This window comes from Gobio gobio, assembly GCF_949357685.1.
Source record: "Gobio gobio genome assembly, chromosome: 7".
In the NCBI taxonomy this organism is placed as follows: domain Eukaryota; kingdom Metazoa; phylum Chordata; class Actinopteri; order Cypriniformes; family Gobionidae; genus Gobio; species Gobio gobio.
Genome location: NC_137103.1, coordinates 2,918,671 through 2,936,488, shown reverse-complemented (window position 1 = coordinate 2,936,488; position 17,818 = coordinate 2,918,671). Strand labels below are relative to the sequence as shown.

Sequence of the window (17,818 nt, the reverse complement as noted above, 5' to 3'; positions counted from 1 at the left end):
TTGAAGTATTTCGACTTTATTCTCAAAATATTTCGATTTTAATCTCAAAATATTTCAACTTTAATCTCAAAATATTTCGACTTTTTTTTTTTTTACTTTGCGGTTCAGGGCTTCAGTACATTTGCATTAGTTTTACTACAAATACCATGGTTAAACTACAATAACCATGTTTTTTTAATTTTATTTGTATTAAAACTATGAATGAATCGATTACATCGATGATTGAATGTGGGGTAACTGCCTTAAAGAAAGTTAACAATGTTAAACATTTAATTAATCTTAAACAGTAATATGTTATCAGCGTGACTGAATTTTGGCATACGTGTGAATTGCATATAGGCTACAGTGAAATGATTGTCAATGAAAAATGACAGAATATTGAATAAATTTCAGTCAATATATTGTTTTATGTGAATGAGCAGGCACAATGATTCTCACATCAGTTTCCCAACCTCTTTTACTCGAAGGCCTCTCTCCTCTCCGAATCAACAGTTCCTCTGTCAGAACAAGCGATCACACTATGGAGATCACAAACCTGTCCTAAACACACTTCTTCAGCCAGCATCCGTTATAAAACACTCACAGCACAATCATTCTGACAACGGCATGAATATGTTGAATTAGAAACGCCTTGGGCTGCTCCGAATCCAAAACAATCTCAGAATACATACGAGAGAGGTGGTTCTTTGTTGTAATTTATATTTTTAATTTATATAATTTATCTTTTATTATTTAATGTATCAATCATAAAATTAATAAATTTAAGATGCCACCAGCAGGGTCTGTAATATTATTATACAAATAATATACAATAAGTACATTTAAACTGTAAAATATACCACTGTTTTATCAGTTTTGTTTGGTACATCATAAATAAAATTGTTTAATAAATGAAATTATAAAAAATGGATAAACTTGAGGCTTCGTCATCTTTAAAATAAAATAAAATGGCTTTGTGTTATTTATTAAATACACCTTGTCTTCAAATAGAGTGTTTTTTTAGTCACAAATATTAATTATTTGAACATATAACCAACCATTTCTTTAAAATAAACAAAGGAATTAATTGACATGCTTTTAATGGCACATAAGATTGACCAACACACATTTTGAATTGTTAAATATTTGTGGTATTAGATTCAGTGTTGAAAAAAGATTTTGATGGTTAAATACCTTGACCTTGAAGTTTTTTTGTTTAGTCTTGTTCTTCCTTAATATTTTGAAATATTTAAAATATATATAAAATATTTTCCTCATATTTTAATGGATTAATTAAACTTGTATGGTCATCAAAAACACACATTCCCCCGTGATATCACTTTTGACCACTGCTGTGTTTTGTATATAAATTCTATGGATATTTGTGATTTTGGACAGCAGCGCATGAACGGGACTTTTATTATGGTCTGGCGATGTGACGTCATACGCCTGCGCGCGTTCCCGCATCTGTTGTGATTCACCTGAAGAAAGGTTTGTTTTAAAGCTTTTATATCAACACAAAATCCGCTCAATCAATTATATAGTTTATTTTACAAGCTATGCTAAATTAAAGATTTATTATTGAACGAAACATTGTTTATTCGATCATAATGGGCGTTGTTATTGTGAATAAGTGCTTTAGCCCGTGAGTGTACTTGTGTATTACAGTAAAACAGAAAAGCTGCGTCTCATTTCGCTCCTCATATACTCAATAATATTAATGTTAATATTAATTTGATCGTGAACGCGAATTCTGCAGCTGGAGGAGTGAGTGATGGAGAAACGGAGGTTTGCTTTTTACTCCGAGTCAATTGAACCGATTCACTGATTCGACTCTCTCGAACTGAACGATTTCTGGAAAACGAATAAAACACAAACATGTAATGACAACTTTCACAAACCAATAGCAAATGTTTCATTAAAGAGAAATGTAATCAATTTAGCTAGTCTACAAATAATTAAAAATCACATAATGTCTAAATATGAAGTGTCTATATTAATTTCTACTGTTTGTTTTGAGTGTTTTTGTCTAATCAGGTCATTTGTGTTTCCCTCACCAGTGCACTGACTACTGAACTAGAGCTGATTCAGGTTTATTTAGCTTTCTGTTAATTATTTTATATCATTATTAATATTAAACATTAATTGTCCAAACACAGGAAAGCTCCTGGTTCATCTGATCCACGTGACACACTCTTATAAAGATGGCGTTTATTAAAGAAGAGAGTGAAGACATAAAGATTGAAGCGTTCAGTGTGAAACATGAAGAAACTGAGGAACAAACAGGTTAGTTTCATACGATCCTTATTAAAATGATCTACAGAAATGAATTTTATTTTTGAAGAATGTCATATGAGTGTCTAATTAAAGCGGTTTAATCATGTCATAAAAGTGTCATCATAAAAGTGCATCTATCCATCATAAAAGTGCATCTATCCATCATAAAAGTGCATCTATCATCATAAAAGTGCATCTATCCATCATAAAAGTGCATCTATCCATCATAAAAGTGCATCTATCTATCATAAAAGTGCATCTATCTATCCATCCATCCATCATAAGAGTGCATCTATCCATCATAAAAGTGCATCTATCCATCATAAAAGTGCATCTATCTATCATAAAAGTGCATCTATCCATCATAAAAGTGCATCTATCTATCATAAAAGTGCATCTATCTATCCATCCATCCATCATAAGAGTGCATCTATCCATCATAAAAGTGCATCTATCCATCATAAAAGTGCATATATCCATCATAAAAGTGCATCTATCCATCATAAAAGTGCATCTATCCATCATAAAAGTGCATCTATCCATCATAAAAGTGCATCTATCTATCATAAAAGTGCATCTATCTATCCATCCATCCATCATAAGAGTGCATCTATCCATCATAAAAGTGCATCTATCCATCATAAAAGTGCATATATCCATCATAAAAGTGCATCTATCCATCATAAAAGTGCATCTATCCATCATAAAAGTGCATCTATCATCATAAAAGTGCATCTATCCATCATAAAAGTGCATCTATCCATCATAAAAGTGCATCTATCTATCATAAAAGTGCATCTATCTATCCATCCATCCATCATAAGAGTGCATCTATCCATCATAAAAGTGCATCTATCCATCATAAAAGTGCATCTATCTATCATAAAAGTGCATCTATCTATCCATCCATCCATCATAAGAGTGCATCTATCCATCATAAAAGTGCATCTATCCATCATAAAAGTGCACCCATCCATCATAAAAGTGCATCTATCCATCATAAAAGTGCATATATCCATCTATCCATCATAAAAGTGCATCTATCCATCATAAAAGTGCATCCATCCATCATAAAAATGCATCTATCCATCATAAAAGTGCATCTATCCATCATAAAAGTGCATCTATCTATCATAAAAGTGCATCTATCTATCCATCCATCCATCATAAGAGTGCATCTATCCATCATAAAAGTGCATCTATCCATCATAAAAGTGCATCTATCTATCATAAAAGTGCATCTATCTATCCATCTATCCATCATAAAAGTGCATCTATCCATCATAAAAGTGCATCCATCCATCATAAAAATGCATCCATCCATCATAAAAGTGTATCTATCCATCATAAAAGTGCATCTATCCATCATAAAAGTGCATCTGTCCATCATAAAAGTACATTCATCCATCATAAAAGTGCATCTGTCCATCATAAAAGTGCATCTATCATCATAAAAGTGCATCCATCCATCATAAAAATGCATCCATCCATCATAAAAGTGCATTTATCCATCATAAAAGTGCATCCATCCATCATAAAAGTGCATCCATCCATCATAAAAGTGCATCTATCCATCATAAAAGTGCATCTATCCATCATAAAAGTGCATCTATCCATCATAAAAGTGCATCCATCCATCATAAAAGTGTATCTATCCATCATAAAAGTGCATCTATCCATCATAAAAGTGCATCCATCCATCATAAAAGTGCATCCATCCATCATAAAAGTGCATCTATCCATCATAAAAGTGCATCCATCCATCATAAAAGTGCATCTATCCATCATAAAAGTGCATCCATCCATCATAAAAGTGCATCCATCCATCATAAAAGTGCATCTATCCATCATAAAAGTGCATCTATCCATCATAAAAGTGCATCCATCCATCATAAAAGTGTATCTATCCATCATAAAAGTGCATCTATCATCATAAAAGTGCATCTATCCATCATAAAAGTGCATCCATCCATCATAAAAGTGCATCTATCCATCATAAAAGTGCATCCATCCATCATAAAAGTGCATCTATCCATCATAAAAGTGCATCTATCATCATAAAAGTGTATCTATCCATCATAAAAGTGCATCTATCATCATAAAAGTGCATCTATCCATCATAAAAGTGCATCCATCCATCATAAAAGTGCATCTATCCATCATAAAAGTGCATCTATCCATCATAAAAGTGCATCCATCCATCATAAAAGTGTATCTATCCATCATAAAAGTGCATCTATCATCATAAAAGTGCATCTATCCATCATAAAAGTGCATCCATCCATCATAAAAGTGCATCTATCCATCATAAAAGTGCATCCATCCATCATAAAAGTGCATCTATCCATCATAAAAATGCATCCATCCATCATAAAAGTGTATCTATCCATCATAAAAATGCATCCATCCATCATAAAAGTGTATCTATCCATCATAAAAGTGCATCTGTCCATCATAAAAGTGCATCCATCCATCATAAAAGTGTATCTATCCATCATAAAAGTGCATCTGTCCATCATAAAAGTGCATCTATCCATCATAAAAGTGCATCTGTCCATCATAAAAGTGCATCCATCCATCATAAAAGTGCATCTGTCCATCATAAAAGTGCATCTGTCCATCATAAAAGTGCTCCACACAGCTCCGGGGGTTAATAAAGGCCTAGATTAGCTCGTATATAGGCATCTTTACACAGCCGAGTTAAGGCGGCTCTAAACATTTATCACCACCACCACAAAAGGGTATTTTTGACAAGCTGAGGCTGATGCTGCTCGCAAACGAAGTGTCTCTGTGTCTGCTCAAAATTCTGTGTAAAGACGCAATGCCGCATTAAAGCAGACTTAAAATATGCCGGGTCTGATCCACCTCGGCCCCTAGTATCAAAGGCGATGCTGAAACGGCTTTGATTCAGTGTAAATGAACGCAAACTTGTGCCGCCTTAAACTACCCCATTGTCATGACAACTGCCTGTCGTCAGCTCACGAGGTGAGAGAATAAAGAAGCAGGAGACAAACCATCTAGGAATTAAGGTAAAAGAGTCCTGTACTCACATTTAAATTGAAGGGAATTGGGAATTGAAGATCGGAATTATATTCATTTTGCGGAGAGGTGTAAGACAACCTGCATGTTTTAATTTTTATTAGTTTAGATTGTGTAGCCCGTTTCGTTTGCGAGCAGCATCAGCCTCAGCTTGTCAAAAATACCCTTTTGTGGTGGTGGTGGTGGTGATAAATGTTTAAGCTAACATTGTGATGCTTGAAGTGTTTTATATCTATGGATTTTATTATAGGCAAGACAAGTCAAGTGTTGATTTGAGAGGCTAAATTGATCAAACATGCGGCGCGTTTCCATTACAGATTTGCGCAAAACTTTTGCGATATTTTCTAAAAGTCGATAAAAAAATATTTGCGAAATGACAGCGTTTCCATTAACTGATGTTATGCGACTAAAACAATTTGTTTTCCTCTCGTGATAAATCATTCCAAAAATCATGCTACATATGTTGTTAGGTTTATGTAGCCTATATCCCAGCCACCGCGCGCCATTATTATTAATGGTAAGAGACGTGTGTGTGTGTGTGTGTTATAGCACTGATGGCAAGGAAAGCACCTTATACTTGAGCGGCACATATGAGGTGTTATGATGATAAATTGTGGCATTTTATGTTCTATTGTTTTTTGAGTTTAATAAAGAACTCGTCTTCTGTCCAAACATACCATCATCTGTAAAGAATGATCCACTTTACATACGCCAGGTGTGACACATTGGCACATACAGAGACGAGCGAAAAGTTTGAATTTGCATGGTGATAACTCAAAGGGTTTTTTTACCACTTCGTTATTTTGGCTTGGAATTTCGTTTGTTGGAAATATAAACTGAATTTAGAAATGCTTTTGAAATGAAGACAGCGTTTGGAGTTGAGTGCAAAATAAGTCCACGGCCTTTGCTGTTATTGAGTGTACACAAATAAAAGTAGACAGTTTACTGTTTATAATTATGTCTTGCACTTATCTGTATGCCTAAAAATGACGGAGTATTGTGAGTTTCCGCTGGAATAAGGAAAAAATCCATCAGAAGGCGCAGACGACTTGGTCGGACAGAGGGTTAAAGAAAACGTAGCCTATTTAGTTTCATATCGCCTAGTTGGGCTATGTTTAAATATTATAATCTTTTAATTTCATCTTTTAACTTTAATTTAACGAACCAAAAAATACTTCAAACATTTTTCTAAATTAACTTAATAAAGAAACGAAACGAAATATAACTACTTTGACATTAAAAACAAATCTGAACTATTTGAATGGCTGCAACAATGTGTAGCTTAATAGGGAGGATAAAGGGAGGATTAAAAACGGCCTCCAGTCGGACTCAGGCCGAAAATTTTGATAAGCTGTCAGCACGGGCCAGGCTAGGGCCTAGATTTGTGGCTTGTGTAGGGCTCTAACTCACATCGTCAAGTAAACCATCATCATGTGTAATAAATTGGCGTTTCCCGTTTGTAATCTTCTATGAAAGAGTCTGGCAGATCAACGCACTGCAACATTTCCCTCATGCTAACCCAGTAGGCGTCACTGTGTTTGTCCATTGTAATATTGTATTCCAAAAATTATCTCTTTGAGAACGATATTTGATATTAGATTTGATATTTGCTGATATATCTGCTGTCTTGAAACGCTATAATTTTTCATTTGTTGCGACTGCTCCAAAGTGACTGTTTCTTTAAAAAAAAACTTTCGTCCACTTTAAATCCTGCAGTGATCTACCCGTAATAATATATATTTTTTTATAGCATTTGTTCAATCAGGCACAATTTAATTACGAAATATAAAACAACTAGGCTATATCGTAGCCTACAAGCCTATACAGAATCATGACAAACATCAAAAGCGTCAGCACGCAGAGGAAAATAATAAAAAATTCTGTATTTTTTATGTTATTTTTATATATTCCATTTTTTTTTATTAATTTATAACACTTTGTCAAAACTGTTGTAATGTTCAAAGCATTGTTTCCCGCGATTTTCATTCCTGTGTAAATGCATTTATGCCACTTCAGAGACGGTCATTAAACGGTCTGTGTAAATGCACATTTTTGTGATGTTATGCCACTTCAAAATCGATTTCTGTGCCGCGTCTGCTGTGTAAAGATGCCTTATGATGCTGCGAGCGAATGCTGTTTGTCACTTGTAGCTAAATAATACTATTGTCATAATGATAAATATATATGTATTTAAAACTAAAATAATGTAATTGTTTAATAGATGATCAGAAATATTTTGCCTGTACATTTTCTCGGATCACTCCATTGGCAGGTGATTTTGTAGCTGTTTGTCCTCCTGCAGCTTGTCCTCCCTTTTCTTTATTAAAAGCCTGATTCCAGCTTCATTTCTTCATTTAAAGATGACTCATTAAGTGACCAATCACAGGTCATGTTTGTTCTGTACCGCTGGCTGAACATTTGTTTTCTTTAGGTGTATTTCTAACATGAATAACTAGTGTTATTATGGAAATATAATGTATTATAGAAATAATCCTGAGGCCCTGTTTCTCGAGTCCACCATTTAAAGTTTAAGTTTGCCCGCTTTGTATTGCAGGTCTCAATGCTAAGGATTTTTCTACTGAACTGGTCGGACCAGTTTTACTTGCCTTGCCAAAATTTTCACTGGCCCTCCACCCATACTCATAATAAATACAGTTATGACACCAAAAACTACTAGTCTAATTCATACAATTTCAAATATTGTTAAAGACAAGTGAACTGCCAGTAATAAAATATGAAAAATATAATCAAATTATAAGCAATCTTTTTCTTAGGTTAAGAGTCTCACACAACCATACAAATCAACGATACGTACAGCAATCAACAAACTCATAATACATTATTAAAAGAGACATCTTATACATTTTAAATTACTAAAAATATAAACAACAATTGTGCATGATTCTACAACCCACACACAATCACTTAACCTTGTTTAAAGGTCCCATGGCATGAAAATATCATTTTATGAGACTACATCAATAAGCCCCGCCCTCAAGACTGATTGACTGTGTTAGACATCGGAAATGCAAGTACAAAGAGGATTGCGATTCCATTTTAATTTTGTGCTGGTTGTGGCAGGACACAGAGGAAAAGAAATAGCAAATAGATGATTTTCTATTGCTATTTCAAAATGTCAGGGTCATAACTTGTAAGACATTGGAGATGCAATTGTAAACAGACTTTGCTTTTCCATTTGAAATTTGGCAGTCGTTGTGCATTGAGGATGCCGTATCAATGAGGCAATTATTAGATAGGAATATTCGAAAGATCAGAGTCATCACGCCGGAGACGTGTTTATTGAGGATGCCGTGTCGATGAGGCAATTATTAGATAGGAATATTCGAAATATCAGAGTCATCACGCCGGAGACGGGTTTATTTAGGATGCCGTGTCGATGAGGCAATTATTAGATAGGAATATTCGAAAGATCAGAGTCATCACGCCTGAGACGGGTTTATTGAGGATGCCGTGTCGATGAGGCAATTATTAGATAGGAATATTCGAAATATCAGAGTCATCACGCTGGAGATGGGTTTATTGAGGATGCTGTGTCGATGAGGCAATTATTAGATAGGAATATTCAAAAGATCAGAGTCATCACGCCAGAGACGGGTTTATTGAGGATGCCGTATCAATGAGGCAATTATTAGATAGGAATATTCGAAAGATCAGAGTCATCACGCCGGAGATGGGTTTATTGAGGATGCTGTGTCGATGAGGCAATTATTAGATAGGAATATTCAAAAGATCAGAGTCATCACGCCAGAGACGGGTTTATTGAGGATGCCATGTCGATGAGGCAATTATTAGATAGGAATATTCGAAAGATCAGAGTCATCACACCGGAGATGGGTTTATTGAGGATGCCGTGTCGGTGAGGCAATTATTAGATAGGAATATTCGAAAGATCAGAGTCATCACGCCGGAGACGTGTTTATTGAGGATGCCGTGTCGATGAGACAATTATTAGATAGGAATATTCGAAATATCAGAGTCATCACGCCGGAGATGGGTTTATTGAGGATGCTGTGTCGATGAGGCAATTATTAGATAGGAATATTCAAAAGATCAGAGTCATCACGCCAGAGACGGGTTTATTGAGGATGCCATGTCGATGAGGCAATTATTAGATAGGAATATTCGAAAGATCAGAGTCATCACACCGGAGATGGGTTTATTGAGGATGCCGTGTCGGTGAGGCAATTATTAGATAGGAATATTCGAAAGATCAGAGTCATCACGCCGGAGACGTGTTTATTGAGGATGCCGTGTCGATGAGACAATTATTAGATAGGAATATTCAAAAGATCAGAGTCATCACACCGGAGACAGGTTTATTGAGGATGCCATGTCGATGAGGCAATTATTAGATAGGAATATTCGAAAGATCAGAGTCATCACACCGGAGATGGGTTTATTGAGGATGCCGTGTCAATGAGACAATTATTAGATAGGAATATTCAAAAGATCAGAGTCATCACACCGGAGACAGGTTTATTGAGGATGCCGTATCAATGAGGCAATTATTAGATAGGAATATTCGAAAGATCAGAGTCATCACGCCGGAGACAGGTTTATTGAGGATGCCGTATCAATGAGGCAATTATTAGATAGGAATATTCAAAAGATCAGAGTCATCACACCGGAGACAGGTTTATTGAGGATGCCATGTCGATGAGGCAATTATTAGATAGGAATATTCGAAAGATCAGAGTCATCACGCCGGAGACGTGTTTATTGAGGATGCCGTGTCGATGAGACAATTATTAGATAGGAATATTCAAAAGATCAGAGTCATCACACCGGAGACAGGTTTATTGAGGATGCCATGTCGATGAGGCAATTATTAGATAGGAATATTCGAAAGATCAGAGTCATCACGCCGGAGACGGGTTTATTGAGGATGCCATGTCGATGAGGCAATTATTAGATAGGAATATTCGAAAGATCAGAGTCATCACACCGGAGATGGGTTTATTGAGGATGCCGTGTCAATGAGACAATTATTAGATAGGAATATTCAAAAGATCAGAGTCATCACACCGGAGACAGGTTTATTGAGGATGCCGTATCAATGAGGCAATTATTAGATAGGAATATTCGAAAGATCAGAGTCATCACGCCGGAGACAGGTTTATTGAGGATGCCGTATCAATGAGGCAATTATTAGATAGGAATATTCAAAAGATCAGAGTCATCACACCGGAGACAGGTTTATTGAGGATGCCGTATCAATGAGGCAATTATTAGATAGGAATATTCGAAAGATCAGAGTCATCACGCCGGAGACGTGTTTATTGAGGATGCCATGTCGATGAGGCAATTATTAGATAGGAATATTCGAAAGATCAGTCATCACGCCGGAGACGGGTTTATTGAGGATGCCGTGTCGATGAGGCAATTATTAGATATGAATATTCGAAAGATCAGAGTCATCACACCGGAGATGGGTTTATTGAGGATGCCGTGTCGATGAGACAATTATTAGATAGGAATAATATTCAAAAGATCAGAGTCATCACGCCGGAGACGGGTTTATTGAGGATGCCGTGTCGATGAGGCAATTATTAGATAGGAATATTCGAAAGATCAGAGTCATCACACCGGAGATGGGTTTATTGAGGATGCCGTGTCGATGAGACAATTATTAGATAGGAATATTCGAAAGATCAGAGTCATCACGCCGGAGACGGGTTTACTGAGGATGCCGTGTCGATGAGGCAATTATTAGATAGGAATATTCAAAAGATCAGAGTCATCACGCCGGAGATGGGTTTATTGAGAATGCCGTGTCGATGAGGCAATTATTAGATAAGAATATTCAAAAGATCAGAGTCATCACGCCGGAGATGGGTTTATTGAGGATGCCGTGTCGATGAGGCAATTATTAGATAGGAATATTCGAAAGATCAGAGTCATCACGCCGGAGATGGGTTTACTGAGGATGCCGTGTCGATGAGGCAATTATTAGATAGGAATATTCAAAAGATCAGAGTCATCACGCCGGAGACGGGTTTACTGAGGATGCCGTGTCGATGAGGCAATTATTAGATAAGAATATTCAAAAGATCAGAGTCATCACGCCGGAGATGGGTTTATTGAGGATGCCGTGTCGATGAGGCAATTATTAGATAGGAATATTCGAAAGATCAGTCATCACGCCGGAGACGGGTTTATTGAGGATGCCATGTCGATGAGGCAATTATTAGATGGGAATATTCGAAAGATCGGAGTCATCACGCCGGAGACGGGTTTATTGAGGATGCCGTGTCGATGAGGCAATTATTAGATGGGAATATTCGAAAGATCGGAGTCATCACGCCGGAGACGTGTTTATTGAGGATGCCGTGTCAATGAGGCAATTGTTAGATAGGAATATTCGAAAGATCGGAGTCATCACGCCGGAGACGTGTTTATTGAGGATGCCGTGTCAGTGAGGCAATTATTAGATAGGAATATTCGAAAGATCGGAGTCATCACGCCGGAGACGTGTTTATTGAGGATGCCGTGTCAGTGAGGCAATTATTAGATAGGAATATTCGAAAGATCGGAGTCATCACGCCTGAGACGGGTTTATTGAGGATGCCGTGTCAGTGTGGCAATTATTAGATAGGAATATTCAAAAGATCGGAGTCATCACACCGGAGACGGGTTTATTGAGGATGCTGTGTCGATGAGGCAATTATTAGATAGGAATATTCGAAAGATCGGAGTCATCACACCGGAGACGGGTTTATTGAGGATGCTGTGTCGATGAGGCAATTATTAGATAGGAATATTCGAAAGATCAGAGTCATCACGCCAGAGACGGGTTTATTGAGGATGCCGTGTCAGTGTGGCAATTATTAGATAGGAATATTCGAAAGATCAGAGTCATCACGCCGGAGACGGGTTTATTGAGGATGCCGTGTCGATGAGGCAATTATTAGATAGGAATATTCGAAAGATCAGAGTCATCACGCCAGAGACGGGTTTATTGAGGATGCCGTGTCAGTGTGGCAATTATTAGATAGGAATATTCGAAAGATCAGAGTCATCACGCCGGAGACGGGTTTATTGAGGATGCCGTGTCGATGAGGCAATTATTAGATAGGAATATTCGAAAGATTGGAGTCATCACGCCAGAGACAGGTTTATTGAGGATGCCGTGTCGATGAGGCAATTATTAGATAGGAATATTCGAAAGATTGGAGTCATCACGCCAGAGACGGGTTTATTGAGGATGCCGTGTCGATGAGGCAATTATTAGATAGGAATATTCGAAAGATTGGAGTCATCACACCGGAGACGGGTTTATTGAGGATGCCGTGTCAATGATAGGAATATTCGAAAGATCGGAGTCATCACGTGACCGATACACTGTTATCTTAATATCCTGTCTAACATTAATGCCTTTCAGCTGTGTCAGAAAAAATAAGCGTTGCTGAGCCTTCTTATACTGTACAATTCACATGTTGCAGAAAGGACAGTTTACTGTCAATCACAGTACCCAAATATGTAAAGGACTCAACCTGTTCCACTTCCTGACCACCCCCAACCTAAGTGGTTCAGAAAGGGCCGAAGAAGTAGTTTTGGATGGATGAACTCCCCCACAGCACAGTTCTTTGGTCTTTCTTATATTCAGCACTAAGGAACTGTCAAAGAACCATCCAACCATAGATTCAACAAACTGGCTGTATACAGCCAGGGACTGCTTATCTGTCATGCAGGCCACCAAAACCATGTCATCTGTGTATTTCTAAAGTGACATCCCCTTAATTCCACATCTGATTTCATTTGTGTATATGGAAAATAAAATGGGTGACCAAACACAACCTTGTGGGACCCCAGTATTTATGGTAATAATACTAGATTTATGATCACACATTCTAACACATTGGGGTCTGTTCGTTAAAAAGTCCTTAATCCATTGCACCAGAGTTAAGTTAACTTGTAGACCTTGAAGACGGTCCAATAATTAAATGAATATTGACTGTGTTAAAAGCAGATGTAAAATCCATGAATAAAATCCTAACAAAGTGAATTTGGAGTATCCAAATGTCTAGTAGCAGTGTCTAAAAGAGTTAGACAAGCATCCTCAACTCCCCTTTTCGCCTTGTAAGCAAACTGGAGTGGGTCCAACCACTGACCTACACTGGCAGTGAGCTCTCCTCACTCCACCCTCTACATACATTTACAAAGATGTGCCATCGGTCTGAAATTCTCCATGTCTCTAGCATTAGTTTTTTTTAGGTACAGGAATTATAATAGTCTCATTCCATGCTTTAGGAACATAGCCAGTGTTCAATGACCATTGGAAGAGCTGAGCAACCATAACAAGTATTCGTTTGCTCCACAAAGGCAGTAGGATCTTGCGGCTTTAGTGTTCCCTCCTGTAAATCTCTCCTCCATCCTATCTTTATAACGAAGCTTGGCTGACCTTGTTTTACTCCTTAATTCCTTCCTCAATTCATTTACACGTCTTTTGTCACCTTCAATAAATGCTATTTTCTTTAAATTAATACAGTGCTTCATATCTTTACTAACCCATGGCTTATTGTTTGGATATAGTCTGACTTCCTTAGTCGGGATAACATTACCAGCACCGAAAGACATATGTGAGCAAATTGAGTGATTAAGTAAATCCAGATTCCCCTCACTGCTCCGAAAAAACATATCCCAGTCAGTTTCCACATAGTCATTATTCCAGACCTTAATGGTCTTTGTTTGAATCTTATGTGTTTTCAATCTCTGTCTGTATTTTGGCAACAGTAAAATTACATTATGGTCTGAGAAGCCAAGGGGAGGAAGGGATTTAGAGACATATGCACCGGATATATTACCAAAACACAAATCCTGCATTCCTTTCAAACGTGTTGCAACTGTAACATATTGTTCTAGCTGTGGCAGAAATTATCCAACATCACAGCTATTAAAGTCTCAGAGCAAAAAGATGGAGACAGCATTGTTATAACTTTCCACAATACGTTCAGCTGCAAGTGCATTATCCGGGCCAGGAACATCACAGTTACCTGAGTGAACTCACAAGGTAAATAATAACCTCGGAAGTCTGAGCTGGGAATGATGTCACACCCGAGGTGACCATATTTCCGGACACATGTCGGAAAATCAAGATGGACTCATCCAGGCAAACCTTTGCTAAGCAAATAAAGCGGCATTGCCAAGGTATCATGTCCACAGATAGAGGAACCTCAGAGGAATCGGAAAGGGGTTAATCTCCCATAGACTGGAGTGAGACCATAGATGTCTCTCGATCTGTTGTGATCTTGCGCCCTTTAATGTGTGTGAAATATCAAACAGATCATCTCTTACTCTTTACTATTAGTTACAGCATGAAAATAAGCATGCTGTAATGAAGGGAGACTCCATCCCGTGGTGGTCCAGCTGATCTGGAGTTGATTCAGGGATGCACAGGTAGACCTGTTTGCCTCCCAGGAGTCCACCCACTGCCAGCTCTTTTACTCCCTGACCGAGGCCCCCATGCACGCATTGGCACACAGCTTGGCTGGGGGTCACCTGGACCTGGCTTGACGAAATCCCCTGAGGAAATGCCTTCTTTCTTAGGGACGGGGCACCATATGGCACTTAAGTGGCCTACCACCAACGAGAGACACTATCACTATACCCTCTGCTAGGTGAGCTTATGCTTTGAAGTGGAGTCTGTTTGCTGAGTGGTGATCTTCCTGTCAGGAAGACCCCCAGATAATCCCTGATTGATTCTGTACTTTCCTTCCTGCAAGAAGTGCTGGAGCGGAGGCTGTCCCATTGCAGCACACCACTCGGAAAGCATGACCTGGTCGCCAGTTCCTGAGAGGCGCCAGGAGGTTAAATCCTCCCAAGTTCCTGAGTTCCCCACTTGGCAAAACCTGGATTGAGGCTCCTCTAAGCATCCTTTGGCAGTTCCAGTACTCAAGTGCATGCCCACTTGGTCAGCCCCTGTACTGGACTAGATGCCCCATGTGTTGTGATTTTCCTCTTGGTAATCCAATATGTGTATTTTTCCATGGTGCGGTTTCTCTGTCTTTAAACCAGTGTCTTTTACCTGGGCAGATTTGCTCTGTCTGGTCTCTGCTTCTGAAGTAGTTTCATCTCTGTCTAGATAGGACCTACAGCATTGATCTTTACATTTGTAGCACTGCCCCAAGGGTCAGTCCATATGTGGATTTCCACATGTTCCAAATGCCTTCATAGCCGACAACAGCAAAAGAACCAAAACCCACAGCAACACTGACGAAGCAAAGAAATATAGTAAACAATAGGATAAAGACAACAAATTATTTACATGTTTTTCCCACAAAATTACATTTAATAATGTATGAAATGCACATGCTCTCTCTGCTCTCCCACTCACACACACATACACTCGCACAAAAACATGTTGTCGTTTAGCAACTTAAAAGCTCACTTGTAGCGTGGTAATAATGGCACTGGTCCTACAGTTCCGTATTAGTAGACGCTGTTGCTGAACACTGTTGAAAGAGACGCAGAGCCTGAGGTAATTCACATATGCTAACTCTCTCTCTAACTCACTGCATTGATAACTGCATTAGTCTGCTATCAATGACTCAAGCCTCCATTACAAGCTCTAAAATGACTGAGACTTGGGTTTAGATGCGTAAGAAATTAGTCCTGCACAATAGTGTTTTAAAGACCTTACTAATGTCTTGAAATAAATCATCAAAACAATGGTAACTTAGGTGTGGTAACCATAGCATAAGCAATATATAATATTCCTTACTTATATTCTACAAGTATGAAGAGAACATGGGAAATAAAAGGTAAATTAAGGGGGGGAAAACATGTGTTTTATGTCCTTAAACCAAAAATTGTCTTATTGCAATAGGTTTTGATGCCTTGTGTTGGTTTTATGTCTGTTGTTTTGTGCCATTAAACTAGTGTAAACCTGTATTGGCATTTTTTCACTTTAGACCTGATGCCGCTGAAAGAGGAACTGAAGACTGAAGAGAGTCAAGAACTGAATAATATGGAAAAGAAAGATGAGAAACATGATTTCCTGATCGGAGAAAAACCATCCACACAGACTGAAATCAATTCTTCACAAAAAAGAGCTCAGAAGACCAAATCTAACAGTTGTATCTGCCATCAGTGTGGGAAAAGGTTCACTCAAACACAAAGCCTTAAACTCCATATGAGCATTCACGCTGGAGAAAAGCCTTTCATATGCCAACAGTGTGGAAAGAGATTCAATCGAAAAGGACACCTTAAGGTCCACATGAGACTTCACGCTGGAGAGAAAAAATTCACTTGCCAACAGTGTGGAAAAAGTTTCAGTCAAAATGGACACCTTAAGGTCCACATGAGAATTCACACTGGAGAGAAACAATTCACCTGCCAACAGTGTGGAAAGAGTTTCAATCGAAAAGGAAACCTTAAGGTCCATATGAGACTTCACACTGGAGAAAGTCCATTCCCCTGCCAACAGTGTGGAAAGAGTTTCAGTCAAACACACAGCCTTCAACTCCATATGAGCATTCACACTGGAGAAAAGCCTTTCACCTGCCAACAGTGTGGAAAGAGTTTCAGTCAAAAAGTAAACCTTATTGTCCACATGAGAATTCACACTGGAGAAAAGCCTTATACTTGCTCTCATTGTGGACAAAGTTTTGCACATCATAAATCCCTTAGTAACCATATGAGTATTCACACTGGAGAAAAGCTGATTGTATGTGATCAGTGTGGAAAGAGCTTCACAACAGAAAGACGCCTTAGATTTCATAAAAAGATTCACACTGGAGAGAAACCATTCCAATGTGATCAGTGTGGAAAGTGTTTCAGTCAAAAAGGAAACCTTAATGTCCACATGAGACGTCACACTGGAGAAAGGCCTTATACTTGCTCTCATTGTGGACAGAGTTTTACAAATAAAAAATATCTTAATACCCACATTAAAGATAGCACACTGGACAAAAGTGTTTGTTTGTGATCAGTGTGGAAAGTGCTTCACAACAGAGCTAAGCCTTAGATATCATTCAATCACTCACACATCCTTCACTTTATTTTTGCCTTGAGGCTTTGTTTTGCTGCCATGCACATATGAACTCTTCTGGACACATCAACTCTTTGGCCTTCAATTTTGATTGAATAGAGGTGTCACTCCATTCTATATATTGATAATTTGGAATCAAAGTATTAGTTAAACTTATGTCTTACTGTGAATCATCACAATGTAACTGAATCTACCTAGTACAAAATAAAAAAGCAAACATGTTCCCTGTGTATTTATTAAAATCATAATTCCCTAAATCCCACCTATAACCGAACCATATTGAACCTGCTGATGTCAGGAGTTAAGTTTGATTTGGCTTGTTTCCTTCTGTCCTCTATCTTCACCAGCGGTTGCGCTCTACGCCCATCTCACACCTGTTCCTCCTTTGCCCTGATCACCTTGCTATTTAATCTGAACAAAAATATAAACCAACACTTTTGTGTTTTCCCCCTTTTTTCATGAGCTGTGTTTCTATGTACACAAAAGACCTATTTCTCTCAAAATATTTTCACA

The 17,818-nt window shown here is 38.0% G+C and overlaps 1 protein-coding gene across 1 annotated transcript; it reads left to right on the top strand.

Annotated features, from left to right (window-relative positions):
- The first annotated feature begins 1,391 nt into the window (after positions 1–1,391).
- LOC307129405 (uncharacterized protein) lies at positions 1,392–17,506 on the top strand. Its single transcript, XM_079821801.1, has 3 exons — positions 1,392–1,470; positions 2,139–2,265; positions 16,227–17,506. The coding sequence occupies exons 2-3, from the start codon at positions 2,184–2,186 to the stop codon at positions 17,240–17,242; spliced, it is 1,098 nt and encodes a 365-aa protein (XP_079677927.1). The 5' UTR covers positions 1,392–1,470; positions 2,139–2,183; the 3' UTR covers positions 17,243–17,506.
- Positions 17,507–17,818: the final 312 nt, after the last annotated feature.

What these genes read in the sequence shown, in the direction of transcription:
- LOC307129405 (XM_079821801.1), top strand. Translation starts at nt 2,184, where the DNA reads ATGGCGTTTATTAAAGAAGAGAGTGAAGACATAAAGATTGAAGCGTTC. An exon ending in AGAAACTGAGGAACAAACAG is followed by an intron (nt 2,266 to 16,226) that starts GTTAGTTTCATA and finishes TTTTCACTTTAG; the next exon opens with ACCTGATGCCGCTGAAAGAG.